Source organism: Camarhynchus parvulus, chromosome 4 (genome assembly GCF_901933205.1).
Source record: "Camarhynchus parvulus chromosome 4, STF_HiC, whole genome shotgun sequence".
NCBI lineage: Eukaryota > Metazoa > Chordata > Aves > Passeriformes > Thraupidae > Camarhynchus > Camarhynchus parvulus.
The window spans coordinates 24,189,813-24,205,588 of NC_044574.1; the positions used below are offsets into that span (position 1 = coordinate 24,189,813).

Here is a 15,776-nt window from a genome sequence, read left to right on the forward strand (position 1 = left end):
CTTCCATCCCTTAAAATTGAATCCCAGCTTGGAAGCTCTGAAACACTCTGATACATAGCAGCCATAAGCCATACAGAATTAATTGTGTTTACTAACCTAAAGTTTTGCTTAAAACTTGTCCCAAACCACTAGTACACTGTTAAAATATATTTTTTTAAGTTTGGGTGAACTATGTTACAAATTGATGTTCTTCTGCAAGCTGCTGGAAGTTTATTGATCAATGCTACATTAAATATTTACTTTTGTTATTTTTTTTGTTTCTGTCTTTTGAGAGTTTTAAGTGTTGGAAATCTGGCAAATATATTTTCTAATTGTCAGGATGCAGTGCAATATTGAGATATAGTCTAATGCTAGTCAAACTCTTAACTAAAAGGAAAAGTAGGTACTTCCATTTTTACAGTGAGCTTTAATTTTATTGTACAGGACAAGATACAACCAATGCAGGCCAAAAGCAGTCTTCCCCTAAACAGCCAATCCAAGTAAAAGGTAAAGAAATACTTAGTGTATTGGAATTTTACTGCTGTTTGCTAGTAGTTAAAAAAGGAAAAAAAAGGAAACTGTGGCTCCTTTTCAATTGTGTAAGCAAGTTATGTGAATAGCATTTTAAAACACTTGTTTTAAACACTTGTGTGCCAGCTTTGTTTGGTACAGTTTGTTTGAAAATGACTCATAAAAAACCAAGCATAGCAGTGTTCCTTCTAATTAGTCAGTCTTCTGTGTTTGTTTGTAATTTTCATTTAAGCTTCCGAGTTCATCAGGAGAAGACTGATTTGTTTTTTCATGTGTTGTTGCAGTCTGTCCTCCTTGAATGTTTTCAGTCGTGTCCATTCTCCCTCTCAGACTTAATGGGGCTAAGCTGAGTACTTGATCTTCCCCATTCCTTGTTCTAAGTCTTCCTCTGTTCTTTCTTATTACTGAGTTAATCTAATCAGTGTTGCTTCTAAATATATTTTGACCACATGAACTGCCTAATCTGAGTTCTGTACAATTCCCATTTGTGTGCAGTAATGTGGTGGGCTTGGCACTGGCTGGACACCAGGTGCCCACCCACACTGGTCTATCACTCCCCTCCTTAGCTGGATAGGGTAGAGAAAATGTAATGAAAGGCTTATGAGTTGAGATAAGGACAGGGAGAGATCACTCACCAATTACTGTCATAGGCAAAACAGATTGGACTTGGGCAAAATCAGTTATTTTATTGCCAGTCAAATCAGACTACAGTACTGAGAAATAAAAACTAAATCTTAAAATACCTTCCTCTAACCCTTCACTTCTTCCCAGGCTTAATCTTTTCTTGCTTCCTCTACCTTCTCAACCCCAGTGGTGCAGGAGGATGTCAGTTTCTCTAGATTTATTGTCTCTTAGTGTATGCATGCAGGAAAAAATGCAAGGTAGATAGGAGAAATTTCTGTGAAATAATTGTGAAAATAGATATATGTTTCAGTAAGAGTTTCCCCTCTCTTAATTAAAGATGTGCTAGGAGAAATGTTTATGTCAAGGATTTTGCTAGTGTCTAGAAAGTAGAATTCTAGTCTTAAAATGCTGCTCTGGCTTAGAAACTTACCATTCCAAGTATAACTAAGGATTAGAAAGACAGTAACATTTTTAAATGCTCACTAATCTTAAATGTGGTTTTTAAAGTGTTTTATTTACGTCATCTTTTGTTGAGCTTGTCTTTCTTTTGGAAACACCAAATAGGGTTTTTTTCCCTCCACGTTTACTACAGTTTTATGCAGTTATTTGAACTAGGAGTAGGATTGTTGCTATGCTGTGCAGTATACAATTACAGTACAATATATACAATGTACAAGATAGGATTTATTTTAGTGAAATTTACCTGTATTTCTGAAAGGTGAGTTAGTAAGTTTTTGATAAATCCATAAGTTGGTTTTTAGTGAGGTTAATATGATTTGGGCATATATTTGTTTTAAATAAAAGATGGGAAGTGTTCTTTATTAAGAATGATCAGTCTGTTCTAACCTTAGTAAATTGTGTACTGTTTTTAGGAAATACCTAAAGTTTTTTTCAGCACCTTCACTCAGGAGCTTTGTGGGATGAATGTGATTATTCAGGGATTTAAAAAATTCTTCAAGTTCAAAGTGGATGAGAGAAATCAGATTATTATGATAAATATTAATACCTGTGCTGTTAGTGTGTCATGGAGAGTCAGGCAATATATTTTGCTGTTAAGCATCAAAACACAGAAATAAGGCAATGTAGAACTCTGGGAAAAATTTTCTCAAAGTCTTTAAAAACATTATCTTTCTGTAAGTATCCTGTGACTTAAGGCGTAGTTCTGGACCAGCTATAGAAATCATATCAGTCCTGTCATTTGCAAGAAGTTCATGTGTTCCCTAAAGTCTTCTCACCAGTAGAATCTGAGCTTTTTGTTTTAAGTTGTATTCTGTAATGTTAGTTACATTACAGTGTTAGTTAGTTGTGTTATATTCTTCTGAATGTAACTAGTCTTCCAATAAATTTGTTTTTAATGCATGTTAGTGTACAGTGACTTACATTTGAGAACAAGATGAAGTTATGTACATACAGACAAGTAGAAAATAATAGCATAAATTTAAAATTCCATTTATAATTTTTCTGAATGTGTGGTATTCTTTTCCTTGTGCATGAAAATCTGATGTGATAAGAGCGCATCTTCCAGACATAAAAAGCGTTATAAATAAATCATGTATGTTTTTAATTGTTATAAATGCCCAATGTTCAGAGTACTAAATTTGAACATAATAGTTGAGAAAAATTACGTATACAGTCTGCATGCTCTGCAAAGGTGAAAAGTCTTAACAGCAGAAAGTGGACTTGATTATTGGAAAAAATAGAAATGGAGCAGTCTGTTGCCATTTCAGTTGTTAGACCAAGGGTTTCCAAATGGCAATATTTGAATGAAACAGCTTTTTTTCAAAGGGTTTCCAAATGGCAATATTTGAATGAAACAGCTCTTTTTCAATGGGTTTCCAAATGGCCATATTTGAATGCTATTTATGTAGCCAAGCACCATCTCTGACATCAAAGTTGGAGAAGTAGCTGACTGTAGCAGTTAGGTTTGAGGACCTTGAACTGCAGCGTAGAAAGTAGCAGTTTTGGAGGAAAATTATTCTACCTTACTCGTTTCCACAATGGGGAAGATACCTTTCTCTTCACTGGCAATTTTCTGTATCACTGACACTGTTTTTTCAGATTTCCACTAAGAGATATCACAGCATGACACTAGATTGAATGAATTAATTTTTGAAGTTTCTGCTGTAGTTTCTATGAGTGACTTGTGTCTCTCTTTTTTTTTCAAGTAAAACCAGTCCTTAAAAAAAGAGAGTATGGACCAAAATACACACAGAATAACTTCATCACTGGAGTCAGAGCTATAAATGAGTTTTGTCTTAAATCCAGGTATGATGGGTTTGAGTTGAGATTTAAATTCTGAATATTTGTTCATATGTGCATGAGAAGTAATTGTGATTGTAGAGTGATTTTGCACAAATTTTTCTAAATGTTTTTGTGTTGCACATAATTGTAAGTGGCTGAAGCTAGTTCTTGCTTAGTTTTACAGTGGACTAGGAGCTTGCACTTAATATTCATGTTTCAGTACTTGCTTCTTAAAGTAGTTGATTTGTACTTATGAGACCATAAATCTGCTTGGAGGGAGACACCTCTGTTCCTCCTGTTTTACATAATGGTGTAGATGCCCTAATGTGTAGCTCAGCACAGGAAATTTTATGTGTTCCCCCAAGTAGCTTTGTTATCTTCAGCCTTTTGCAGCTTATGCTGGGAGTGTAAATTTTAGGATTAAATTTTCTTGTCACATGACTGCTGATTTCCATTTAGGGAGGCTAATTCATAGAGCCTCTTGTTTATCATATGTGCACATTATCAGTTACATACAGATCATTCAGTGAATGTTTTATTATTTAGTGTTTTAATTCTTTGTCTTCAGTCTGTAGTATTTCATAGTATGAAGACATGATTTGGACTTCTGGGTATGAAAAACAGTAGTTTTCAATGGCCTGCTAGAAATCACTTGCTTCATGTTGTCTGTCTGTTCTGTTTGAGTTAGAGAGCTTCACTTTTTTTGTACAACAAATTAGTAATATCAAAATGGTGGATCATCACCCAGACATAAAAGTCAAATTGGAACAATATGGTCCTTTTCTTACACTAAACTCTTTGTCCACTTTCCTTAGTGATTTAGACCAGCTAAGAAAAATTAAACGACGAAGTCCCCATGATGACACTGAGACTTTCACGGTGTACCTGAGATCGGACGTAGAGGCAAAGTAAGAACTTTTGAAAAGGATGATATGAGAGAGAGAAAAGAGTTTTAAAAGTCAGGTTTGCAATGTGAAAGGGCAGTAAGGTTTTCCATTTTCTATCTGAACATATATTATATCGTGATTATTATAATTACATTGTGTATAAAAAACTCTACAGTATGGTTTTATGCTTGAAAAAAAAGTTGTGTGAATAGAAACAATTTTAAGATACTTTTACTTCATGCAGGTCTCTTGAAGTTTGGGGCAGTCCAGAGGCTCTTGCCAGAGAAAGAAAGCGACGTAAAGAGGCAGAGATCAAGTACAGAGAAAGTGAGTATCTAGTGTTCAAATACCTTCAAATGTCAGAAGAAGTGTGATAGGAATCTACAAGATAGCGTTACTTTATTGAAAGCATGTAAATTTGTAACTTGCAATTGCTGACTAGGTTTTGTGGCATAATCTTAGAGTAAAATGTTACTATCTATGCAGATACAGTCTGTTACTATCTTGCAATTTATCACCTTTGTGATACAGGAAGAATATGCATTTGGTGTTCTGTAGACATACTCTTGAGGAGGGGGCTTTCAGTTTTTAGATGATAATTTACATTTTCAATGCTTTTGCATTTTATCTAATTGAGAATTTTGAAAAGAGTTAAAACTGATCCAAATCTTTACACCATGCCCCTGTTCATTAATTTTTTTCCTCTGAGAAGAATTCAGCTTGCCTTTGTGTTTCAGAAGGGGAGAAGTACCCCCAAATCATTTTTTTTTGTGTAATATTATTTTTGTTATCCTTGCTGGCATTATCAACACCATGTACAGCCAGATCAGTAGTTTGTGACGTATTTGGATCTGTCTAGTCAGTTAAAATCACACAAGAGGCAATACTGCTTCAAGATACTTAGTCTAGTTGTGTACCTTAAAATAAGAGGTCAATTTTTTTTGGAACATTGTGCCACTAGAACACCTTTCTGTCAAAAAAGGCTAGAACTGCAGACACCTGTTGAGGTATCTGTAAGTGTACTGAAAGTGTAGTGAGGAGTCAAAATTTTTATTGACCTGAAGAATAATTTTTGGATATAAATAAAATGAATTTGCAGAAGTATGTTTTGAGTTTTTTCTCTGTGCATTATCATTTGTTGGAAGAAATGGTAACAATGTATAGGTTCATAACAGATTGTATTTGGCATTTTGCATGAGTGTATAACAACATGTGTTTCTGATTAACAACATCAAGGGAAGAATTCTTTCATAGATCATCTAGCTCTTATTAGAAGTTGGCTGCTGCATAAAAAAAGTAGACTTCAATTCCTGAAGCTACTGGTTGCTAATACATATTCACAATGCAAATTTTGTACTGCAGATCTGTTTAGAAACCAAAGGCTGTTGTGGGAATACAAGGAGTTCTTTGGAAATACTAAGGTAAGGTAATTTTCAAGTGTTTGGCTAGAAAAGTGTAGTGAAATGTGTTATGACGCCTTTTGAAGGAAAATTTGTGTAACTGAATATTACTGGAAGATTTTTTTTGGACTGTAATATACCAGATCTATATCTGATTGTTATACAGTAGTAAACGTTGTGATGACAGCTGGAACGGGTTCCTACTGTGACAATGTAATCCACCAGTAAGAGAGTTTTCTTTCAGTTGCCTTCTTGTCAAAATTGCAGCTGTACTCATGATTTCAAGTATAACTTATTACCATGTGTAGTGAATATATTGTTAATTTAAAAAACCTAAGTAAGTTTCTTTAAGAAAAAAGAGCCTAGAAGAATGATTGCTTTTGTCTATGCACTGCTGGCCCTTCCTTTTTGCTTAAGTAGACAACACACCCTAGATCCAGATGGTTTGGTGTACAGAATGATTCCTTAGTGGGCTCTGGGCCTTGTGGCTGCAGTGGCCTCTGCTGGAGACTTCATTGGAGTTTATCTCTTTAATGGCCAACCATTTGTAGAAATACGTAAGACTCAACTGCTGTTTGGCTGAACATTTAGTAGTAAATTAGTTGCCTTTCAGAACTTTTGCAATACAGGGCAGTGCAAAGTTTTTTATTTAATTTGTATAGTAGGTGTCTAATGACATCAAGATTTAATTATTAAATAATCTGTTATTTCTTTATGTAGCCACGCTCCAGTACAGCAGCTATGTTTTTCAAGGGACCAGGGAAGGTAGTAATGGTAGCTATTTGCATGTAAGTAAAAAAAAAAAAGTTTTGTTTATGCAATAAAAAGTAATTTATTTATATTATCCTGGAAATAGTAACAGTGTGTGTATTTAAGATAAAGATGCCTGTGTCTGTAACTAAAGTTAATAGATTTATTTGTTTATTGTTGATAGCAGAGAGTTTATGTGAATACATTGATCAGTACATAGAGGTCAGGTATTGAATACAGCTCTGATGAGAGAAGAGTGATTTTTTTCTGAGTGTATCACCCTATATAGTTTCTTAAAGAAAAACCAAAATTTTGAAGGATCTGAAGCAGCAGGTATTTAAAGTTGTCAATTTTTCTTGCTCCTTCTTGAGAGGAAGCTTTTCATACATTTTAAAGAATCTTCCATATGACCAACAGAAAAGAATTCACTTTTCTCTGTAAACTGTTATTTCTTTTCTAATTGAAAGCTGCATTCTCAGAAGCTGCTGGGTTTGTTTCTTCTAACTTGAATGTAATTTCTGGCACATGTTAAAATATGCCACTAGAAGACGTTGTTAATAGTTTCTTACAACACTTAATTTATTTAGGTACTTTAAAAATTGGCAATAAATGAAACTTATGTTAAAAATATAGAGGAGTATATTGTAATTCTCTAGTCTGATTTTCTGTGCAATAGGTTTGTAGCAATTAACCTACTGATTCTGATTATGTTTGAAAGTGAGAATGTAGACTTGGACTTTGGTATTAATAGTTTCCTCTGTGCAACATAAGACAATGTTTACTCCAGTAAACCTGTAGCTGTAAAAATGTCTTTACAATTCGCACTGAACTCTTAATGGAGAAGTTCCATAGATAATTTTTACAATATAATCTAGTGACAGCCTTGTCTTCCTGTCTGTAGGGAGGAAGTAGGGAACCTTGCACTACAGTATTGGTGGAGGGTGTGTAGGAGGCAAAGCATTGAAACAATAGAAAAGGAAGTTGTAAAGACTTGTATTCTCCCACTGGTAGAAAATTAGTTGTTCTGAGTAGTGAGTGTGATGGTAGTTTTCAGGAAGTGTAACTTATTTCGAACTGCTTAGAAGTTAATGATTTCTGAAAAATAAACTGTGTATCTTTATCAAGTTTAGCTGAAAGGACTTTTTTCACAGTAACCATGCAGAAAATCTCTATCAATTATCTGTTTGCACAGCTCTCTAATTATTAAACTGATATTTGTGTTGACCCCTTTCTGGCAGATAACACATGATTGTACGGCACTTCTGGCTTTGCTGAAAATATTAAACATCAAATATTCTGTTATTTCTTCTCTTTGTTTTCAGAAATGGGTTGAATTTTTTCTTTAAGCTGCTTGCTTGGGTTTACACGGGTTCTGCAAGTATGTTTTCAGAAGCCATACATTCTTTAGCAGACACATGTAACCAGGTAAGTATTTTTTTCCATTCTGCTCAAGTTAGTACTTGTAATAAAACTGGGAATAAAGACAGATACTTACAGTAGTTGTAATGCACTTGAATAAAAAAAATAGGATGCTTCTAAATTTGTATTAGTTTAAAAAGGAGAAGTCAGAATGTAGATTTTGATGATTTTTAGAAATAAGTTGAAAGAATGGGGTTGCAGTAAGAACTGTACTCATCTACTTCATGGATCATGAGTGGTACTTGAAACTAAAGTTATTTTGGTTAGTGTTTTGGTTAAATGTTAACTAGAAATGCTTTTCCTGTCAGTTACTATAATACAATGACAGACTTTGTTACTTATTCATCTCTAGGTAGAATAATGATGAAATTTTGAGCATCTTGTTTTCTTTTTCTATTTCTTGATTACCTATCAGCCTGTCACAGCACAAGTAGCCACATATGTGGCATGTTTACTTTGAGAAGTGGAGTGGCAGGCTCAGAATTGGTCGTGTAATATTAATGTGCAGGGATAAAATTAATGTTGTTTTCTCCAGTGTTTTCTAATTCAACTGATAAGGCTGGCCTCCCCATAAATTTAAGTGTTAAAGTGTACATTTTTTCACTTGGCCAAGTGTGTCAATGTACAGGAGAACCAAGTTTGATAGTGGTATTATATATATTGAAGAGCTATTCTGTTTTTTAAACATCAAAGTTGAAAGTTCCACTGAGATGGGGAGGGTTTGTTTTGTTTTTCCAAATAATTGAGTGAGTGGTTTTGGGTAAAATGCAGGAGGAACCTTGCTTCCTCAAAGCAACTTGTTGCTGCTAAGACTAATTGTTACTATGTTTCATTATCCATAGTCTTAAACAAAACACATGCTTTGCAAAATTCAGGTCTAGATTTGTGACTTCCTGCATCAACTACTTAATACATGCCTAATTAAATATATCCCAGGTAGGCAATTTAGATAGCAAGAGGTTATTTCTTCCTTCAAAATATGCTGACAAGTTGCAATGTAAAGTTACTGCTTTAAATGTTGTCTTCACCCTACTACACCTCAGTCTCAAGTGTAGTTTCTCTTCAAGAGGGATTTATTTAAATAGCATTGTTCCCTGAGCATCTTCATTCCTTCATACTGAAGCACAGCAATAACACTTGTGATTGCATGTAATGTTCATTTTCAGCTGTGATTCTAAAATTATAATTAACAGTAATTATATATACACACACCATATAATTGCATATATATTATGTATGTAGGTGTAACTAACAATTTTTTGGGAGTGGTAAATTTAGATGACAAATTTTGAGGATTATGTTCCAGCTCTAATAAGATATCAGTAGCAAAGCATATATGCAGTTCAACAAATTACATCTGCCTTTATCTTTCACATTCAGTTGATACAGAAAGTTTCTAAATTTTTTTTAACCTCTTGTCTTAAATAGGCATTACTAGCTTTGGGCATCAGTCAGTCTGCGAGGACACCTGACCCTAGTCATCCGTAAGCTTTTTGAGTAAATAAAGATTTTGCTAACTATATATAGCAGTAAGATCAGTTCTTGTTTGTGCATCACCTTGTTCTTTTTAATTTGCTGTTTTCTGTCATTTCTGAAACATATTATTTCTGATTTTACAACAGATAAAATAAGAAAAGGGTTTTCTTTCAAGCTCCGGGAGTTGGAGCTTCAATGGCTTGGTGCATGTGTTGGTTTTTTTTTGTGGTACACTTTTGCTATGTTTTATTTTAATTGTCATTATTTCTCTAAGTTGTTCTGGGCTCTTCTGCCTCTTCCAAACTAATAGATCTACTTTTTAAACACTGTTCATATGAATCATGGGATTTTATAAAAAATAAAAATTACTGTCCTCTTCCTTTTTTCAACAAAGTGCTTTTGTTCAAGCTAGTTACTTGTACCATAAGGAGATGTGTTTGACATAAACTACTCTTTGTAACTAGTAATAGGAGTATTACTTGATAAGTTCTTACAAGTTCATGAAAGTTGTAAGCTGTACTCTCCATGCTATTTTCTTGGTGTTGAGCTGTTTTACTCCTCATATATTTAGAGAAGTCATTCCTTCTTTAAGAACTACTTCAAAAATATGTCTAATTTATGGGATTAGTTGTGCTTTTTTTATTAACATCATCATTAAAATTTGAAAAATTTAAATCTTAAATTTGTGCAAATAATTATCATATCTCGTTTTTCCTTCTCACTCCTTTCCCTTTTCTTCAATATAGACAAAAGAAGTGCATTGTTTGTAGATGGAGTTAAAACCAAAAAAAGGAATAAACACAAACTTTTAATATTGCTTTAATTCCTCCACTGCACTTAAAAACTGCAAGTGTTGGATGTCTGTAGTTAGCTGAACTACTGAGAGATGTGTAAATTTTATTCCCATTAAATTAGCTTTATGAATTATGTAGACTGGCTGCTCACAAAACTAGAGGTTTTTTCGCATTTAGAAGTAGCATTTCACTAAAATCTTAAAGTGGTACAAATGTAGTTATTTTGGGTTTTTTTCAGCTGTAAAATAAAATCCTCAGTCATGGCACAAGAGCTAATACAGCTGTTTAAAAATAAGTTAGAAAAACATTTATGCTTGATGTCCTTACATGTATTAGATATCCTTTTTCAAGTAGGTTTTTTTTCCTCCCTTGGATTAGATTGGATTTAGCAGCTTTGTTTTAAATAGATGTCAAGTCATATGATGATAATTTAAGACATGTAAAAATTAATATGAGGCATGTTTGTGGAGATGTAGACTCTTATATTCCTAAAATAATTTTCTTTTCTTTCTTCTAGGTATGGTTTCACAAATATGCGCTATATTGCCTCCCTGATTAGTGGAGTAGGCATTTTCATGATGGGTGCAGGACTTTCTTGGTATCATGGGATCATAGGTTTACTCCACCCTCATCCTGTAGAATCTCTTCTCTGGGTAAGCTAATCTTGTTTGGTATTGTATTTAACACCAGTGACTTAATAAAAAATAGTGGCATAGTTTGAAACTCACTTCCTGAGTTGGTTTGAATCCCAGCACCATTAACTCAAACCATTCTTAATGAAAATGTGTTTTAAGAAAAAAAAATCTTTAAACTGTAGTTAATCCTGCAGCAAAATTAGCTGTTCTCTAAACCTTGCATCTTCCTTTCATATCCCCCCCTCCAAGAAGTCCTGCTTTCCTGTTTTGGAATATATTGCATGATCTAATTATTATTGGTTTCCTTCTGTTTATGGACAATTACATGACACTGTGGGAAATGTGGTTCTGGAATGCTGCATTTGGATAGACTGTGGCAAAGAGATCTGTAGAAATATGCATATAATATAATATCTGATTCTTGTTTTTTTTCCATACAGGCATACTGCATTTTAGCAGGATCATTGGTATCAGAAGGAGGTATGCAGTTTCAAGTTTTTATTTAAGTATTTGTGATCTCTTAAGATAATAACATTTTACAAATGTCAGCAATTGGTCTTTGCTTACACAGTGAAATTTTGAGCTCTGTTGCAAATACTTGTAAACAAATGAAAAGAAACGTGAAAACTTTTCTCTTTTATATATGTCTGTATAGTAAGAAGTTGAAGAACACAAAATTTGGAAAGTAGACATGGATTGCCTTTTTGGTATTAAACTATCAATGAATATAACTGTTCTGATTTGTGTGGGAGACACACTTGTGGAAAAAAACTAACTATACTTTATTCAACATACCAACAGTCAGAGCTTTCTTGATGATCGGTTGCTTGATATTATAACAAAAAGCTCCTCTTTTCAAAATGGAAACAAGTCCCTCTGCCTCTAGCAATTTTCAGCAACAACTTTGTTGTTTCAGCCACCCTGCTTGTTGCTATAAATGAAATTCGGAGGAGTGCTCGAGCCAAGGGTCTTTCATTTTATCAATATGGTAAGTGTCATTATAGCAGTAAGGTTTTGATGCTATTTAAAACACAATCTGTTCACTAGTATTTCCATAATGATAGAAACAATTTTCTGTTTTCCTTTTTACTTTTCCCTTTATTGATCTGTTTTCTATTCTACTAACAAATAACATTTTACAAATTAGGTGAGAACTGTTGATTTAAGAATGCTGTTAAACACTTGGCTAAGTGCATGTATTTTATATGACAAATGCCCCTTTTAATTTTTCTAACATTTTTGAGAAGCTGCCATAATTGGGCTTGTTCTGTGTATGTATAAATGCTTTTGGAAGTCTGAGCACATGCAAAAATTCAGTTTACACCTATATAATTGCATAAATTGTTCTTTTAAATTGCTGTTGTTAGTATAGCTTAAGTACTATGCATAACATACTAAAGCTAAATTTTCAGAGCATTGTAACTTTTTTGTGTTGTGTGTACAGTTGTGCAGAGTCGTGATCCTAGTACCAATGTGGTGTTACTGGAGGATGCTGCAGCCGTCCTGAGCGTGGCTGTAGCTGCTACCTGTATGGGACTGACTTCTTTAACAGGTAAAATTCTGCACAGAGGCAGGCAGAATGTGGATTTTTTCCCCTGTATGGATATGGACACAGCATTTAGTTTATATTGGTTCATTTAAATATGTCTCTGCTCTTGATTTCTGATACTTGTACTCTGTAAGCAGATTTTTGAGCTGTTTTGTCGTACAAACTAAGTTATTTTTTACAAAAGGTAAGATGATATGTATGCCAAGTGGTTCAAAGTGCATCTTTGCTGCATAGTTAAATTTTCTAAAGAGGGATGATTACTTATTCATCTTTTTTTAAGTATTGATTTTTTTAAAGCGAATAAACATTGGAATTTTGTTTCTTGTGGCTTCCATTGACTTAATTGCAAGTTTCACTTTTTATATAGAAGGAATTTTAAAATTTAATTTCTAGTTTCCTTCATCAACTTAAAAACGCAGTACTATTTCTATAGGTCTGAGCATGAATAAGTGTTTGAAACTTAAGTACTATATTCCAGAAATAGTTAATACTTGCAAATTTTTGAGTTACTGATAAAAAACCACTGGATTTTGTGCTGCTACATATGTTTCAGTGTATATAACTTTGTCTATAAATTTATATTTACTAATACAGAAACACATACAGACAAGAGTTTATTCATTTATTAGTCCTGCAGGAGACAGGAGTGGTCAAGGGACAGGAGGAACTTATGGCTTTATGATAAATTATTTGGTTCCAGCTTCATCATGTTTCTCAGTAGGAAAAAATTCCACTGAATTAAGAAAAGAAAAAAGTAAAATAAATGACTGACTAAAAAAACCAACACCAACCAAAAAAACATCACTAAAAAGCAAAATCCAGAAAACCCCTCAAAATTATGAACTCTTTTCAGTGTGAAATTAGAATTCTCTGCTATGTTTTAGAAACACTCTGTGAAACTAATTTGCTATATCTCATTTAGGAAACCCCTATTATGACAGTGTGGGGTCTCTGGGTGTTGGAACTTTGTTAGGAACTGTGTCAGCATTTCTAATCTACACTAACACTGAAGCCCTGCTGGGACGATCCATCGAGCCTGAGCAGCTGCAGAGGCTCACCGAGTTCCTGGAGAGTGATCCTGTAGTAAGGTAAGAACCTCTACAGCTTAGTCTCTACTATCAACAACAACAAACAAGAAAACAGCATTTAATGAGAGAAATCTGGTAAGATTGCTTTTAGTGTGGAATCTTCTGTATTGGGATTCTAGAATCTTTATTATTGCTAACTTCTATTTCTGTGCTAAAACTTTTAGTAAAAGAATACTTGTACCTCTTGGGTGTTCAACAGCTAAAATAGCATTGCAGATATGTTCCAACGGTCACATACATTATAGGAATTGGCAATGACCTAATGAGAAAGCCATCACAAACTTAAAACTATGTTCAAATTAATGAAATGCAAGTGCTTAAATGATACTATTATGTTGCTTGAATAGTTTATTAGTACCTAAATATTTAAATTCTGTTACTGTTAATATTCAGTGTGTGGAATTGGCAGGACATGCTGCAGTAGTGTATGATGCAATGGATTCTTCATGTTACATGCTTATAAATTAACTCATTGCTAGTTTCTCCTTCTTAGCAATTCTGCAATTTGTAGTAATCTGATAGCTCATTGTAATTCTAAATCTTGCTTAAATGCTTTTCAATGAACTGTTTTAACTTTACCCCATTAACCTTGATTTAGAAGCAAACTTTTTTTTGTTTTCTTTTAGATCTTTAATTAGGAATATATTTCTGTGTAAATCAGCTGAAATATTGTAGTGCTTTTTTAATTTGTAGTAATTTTTGAGCTGTGGAGGGAAAATCTCAAAGCCCATTAGTTAATAATACCAGAGTACTTGAAAGAAACCAAGTGCTGGCACCATCAGTGTTCCAAGCAAGAAGTCTGGATGACATGTCCTTCATTCCAGGAACTTAACAAGAATCTTATTTGGAATAGAATTCTGTTAGAATTTTCACATGTCAGTAAATTAAGTATTTGTGGTGGTCCTGGATTAGTCTGAGTGATGAAGGATGTGTCAACAGTGCTGTGTTAGAGTAAGTGAGTTCACATGTACATGACTTCTGTAGTTCTTTTTTCCAAAGTGCACAGGTGGCTTTTGCTTGTCTCAGGCTGAAATAATAAAATTTTTCCTAGGCCAAGTACCATTTTATAATGTATTCCATTTTGTAGGTGGCTTCCCTACAGAGCAGACTTAGTTCATGTTCTTCTTGCTGTAAACATTTTTTTTAAAACAAGAAGTACCTTAATTAAAAAAGCATAAATAATAAAAGAAATAAAAACTTGTGAGAAACTGTATATTTTGATTCTTTTGGGGTTAGAAGCTGAAACATGTTTAGGTGCTTATCATACTCTCTGTATTCACTTTGTCTTCAGTTATCTCTTTCTTAGATCCATGATGTTACCAGCTTTGATTCCTTTCAGTGCCCAGTTTGTCTTTGACTGAGTTCTTACAACAAGCCTGCTATCTCTAGCTTAGCATCTTCTAAGATGACAACTGGTATTAATCTCAGTTCTCTGCAATGTAAACTTATATTACCCTTGCTTGTTACTAGGTGTGGGTAGATATGATTTGGAGAAAAGGCTGAAAAAAACAAACCTAAGGTTGAAATAAGGAAAAAAAAATCATAGCAGATGAAATGAGGAAGAGGAAGCCTTTTAATATTAAGTATTTCTTCAAAGGGCTCCCTATATATTTTCCTCAACATAAGCTTTGGACTTCTAGGAGTGTCAGCATTTTCTTGAACATTCAAACTCACATTTTCTTAAATGGAGATGTGTAGTAGTGTGTTGTACTCTTACATATCCTTCTGAAACCAAATGTAAAAGAAAAAGCTCCTGATTACTGGCCTGCTTCTAATAGTGACTAATATTTGCTTTTTTATTTCAACCTTTCAGGGCTTTCAATTCTCAATGCAGTGTTTTTTGCAGTTGCTGCTCCCAGAATATTCCTCCCTTATTCTTTCAGGCATGGTTTGCAATGTTTACTTTCAGATGTCTTTTGCCAAATCAGAAGGAGATCTTTTAGGGAATCATTCAGTATTCATCAGAAAGTATTTTAGATCCAAATTGACAAAAGGATCCAGGTGCTCTGAGATCTACTCCCTTAGCCCCAGTTAGCACCACACTTAAGTTGATGTTCCAGCAGTAGCTTGCCAGAACATTGTGACCCACTGCTAATTATAAAGTATTTGATTATCAGGCAATACTAACTGCTGTCCTACTAAAATAAATCTCTCTGGTGGTAATATTTTTTCAACTAAATATTTGATTGATTCTTTAATTTTTTTTTAATAACAAGATTGTTTGACAAGATCGACGTTCCCTAAAATCTTAATGACTGGAATTAGTGTTCTTAATATAGAATTCTTCTCTCCACCTTTCTAACTATTTTCCTTCAGTTGTCAGGTGAAACTGTCCTCACTTAAATAGCTGGACTTATTTACTCTTCTTAAATTTTGGCACAGTGTTGTTAATCTGGTTTTTGT

The 15,776-nt window shown here is 33.8% G+C and overlaps 1 protein-coding gene across 3 annotated transcripts in view; it reads left to right on the forward strand.

The window, feature by feature from the left end:
• The window catches only part of SLC30A9 (solute carrier family 30 member 9), a 35,713-nt gene that overhangs the window by 4,008 nt on the left and 15,929 nt on the right, over positions 1-15,776 (forward strand). For 2 of the 3 annotated variants that reach the window (XM_030947179.1, XM_030947182.1), the window contains exons 3-15: positions 424-486; positions 3,300-3,399; positions 4,191-4,283; positions 4,507-4,589; positions 5,625-5,683; positions 6,383-6,450; positions 7,735-7,837; positions 9,260-9,315; positions 10,619-10,754; positions 11,177-11,216; positions 11,653-11,724; positions 12,181-12,288; positions 13,208-13,373. In XM_030947179.1, the coding sequence (XP_030803039.1) occupies positions 424-486; positions 3,300-3,399; positions 4,191-4,283; positions 4,507-4,589; positions 5,625-5,683; positions 6,383-6,450; positions 7,735-7,837; positions 9,260-9,315; positions 10,619-10,754; positions 11,177-11,216; positions 11,653-11,724; positions 12,181-12,288; positions 13,208-13,373 (1,147 nt within the window). The remainder of the gene's footprint in view (positions 1-423; positions 487-3,299; positions 3,400-4,190; positions 4,284-4,506; positions 4,590-5,624; positions 5,684-6,382; positions 6,451-7,734; positions 7,838-9,259; positions 9,316-10,618; positions 10,755-11,176; positions 11,217-11,652; positions 11,725-12,180; positions 12,289-13,207; positions 13,374-15,776) is intronic. The other variant, XM_030947181.1, reaches the window with a different exon arrangement.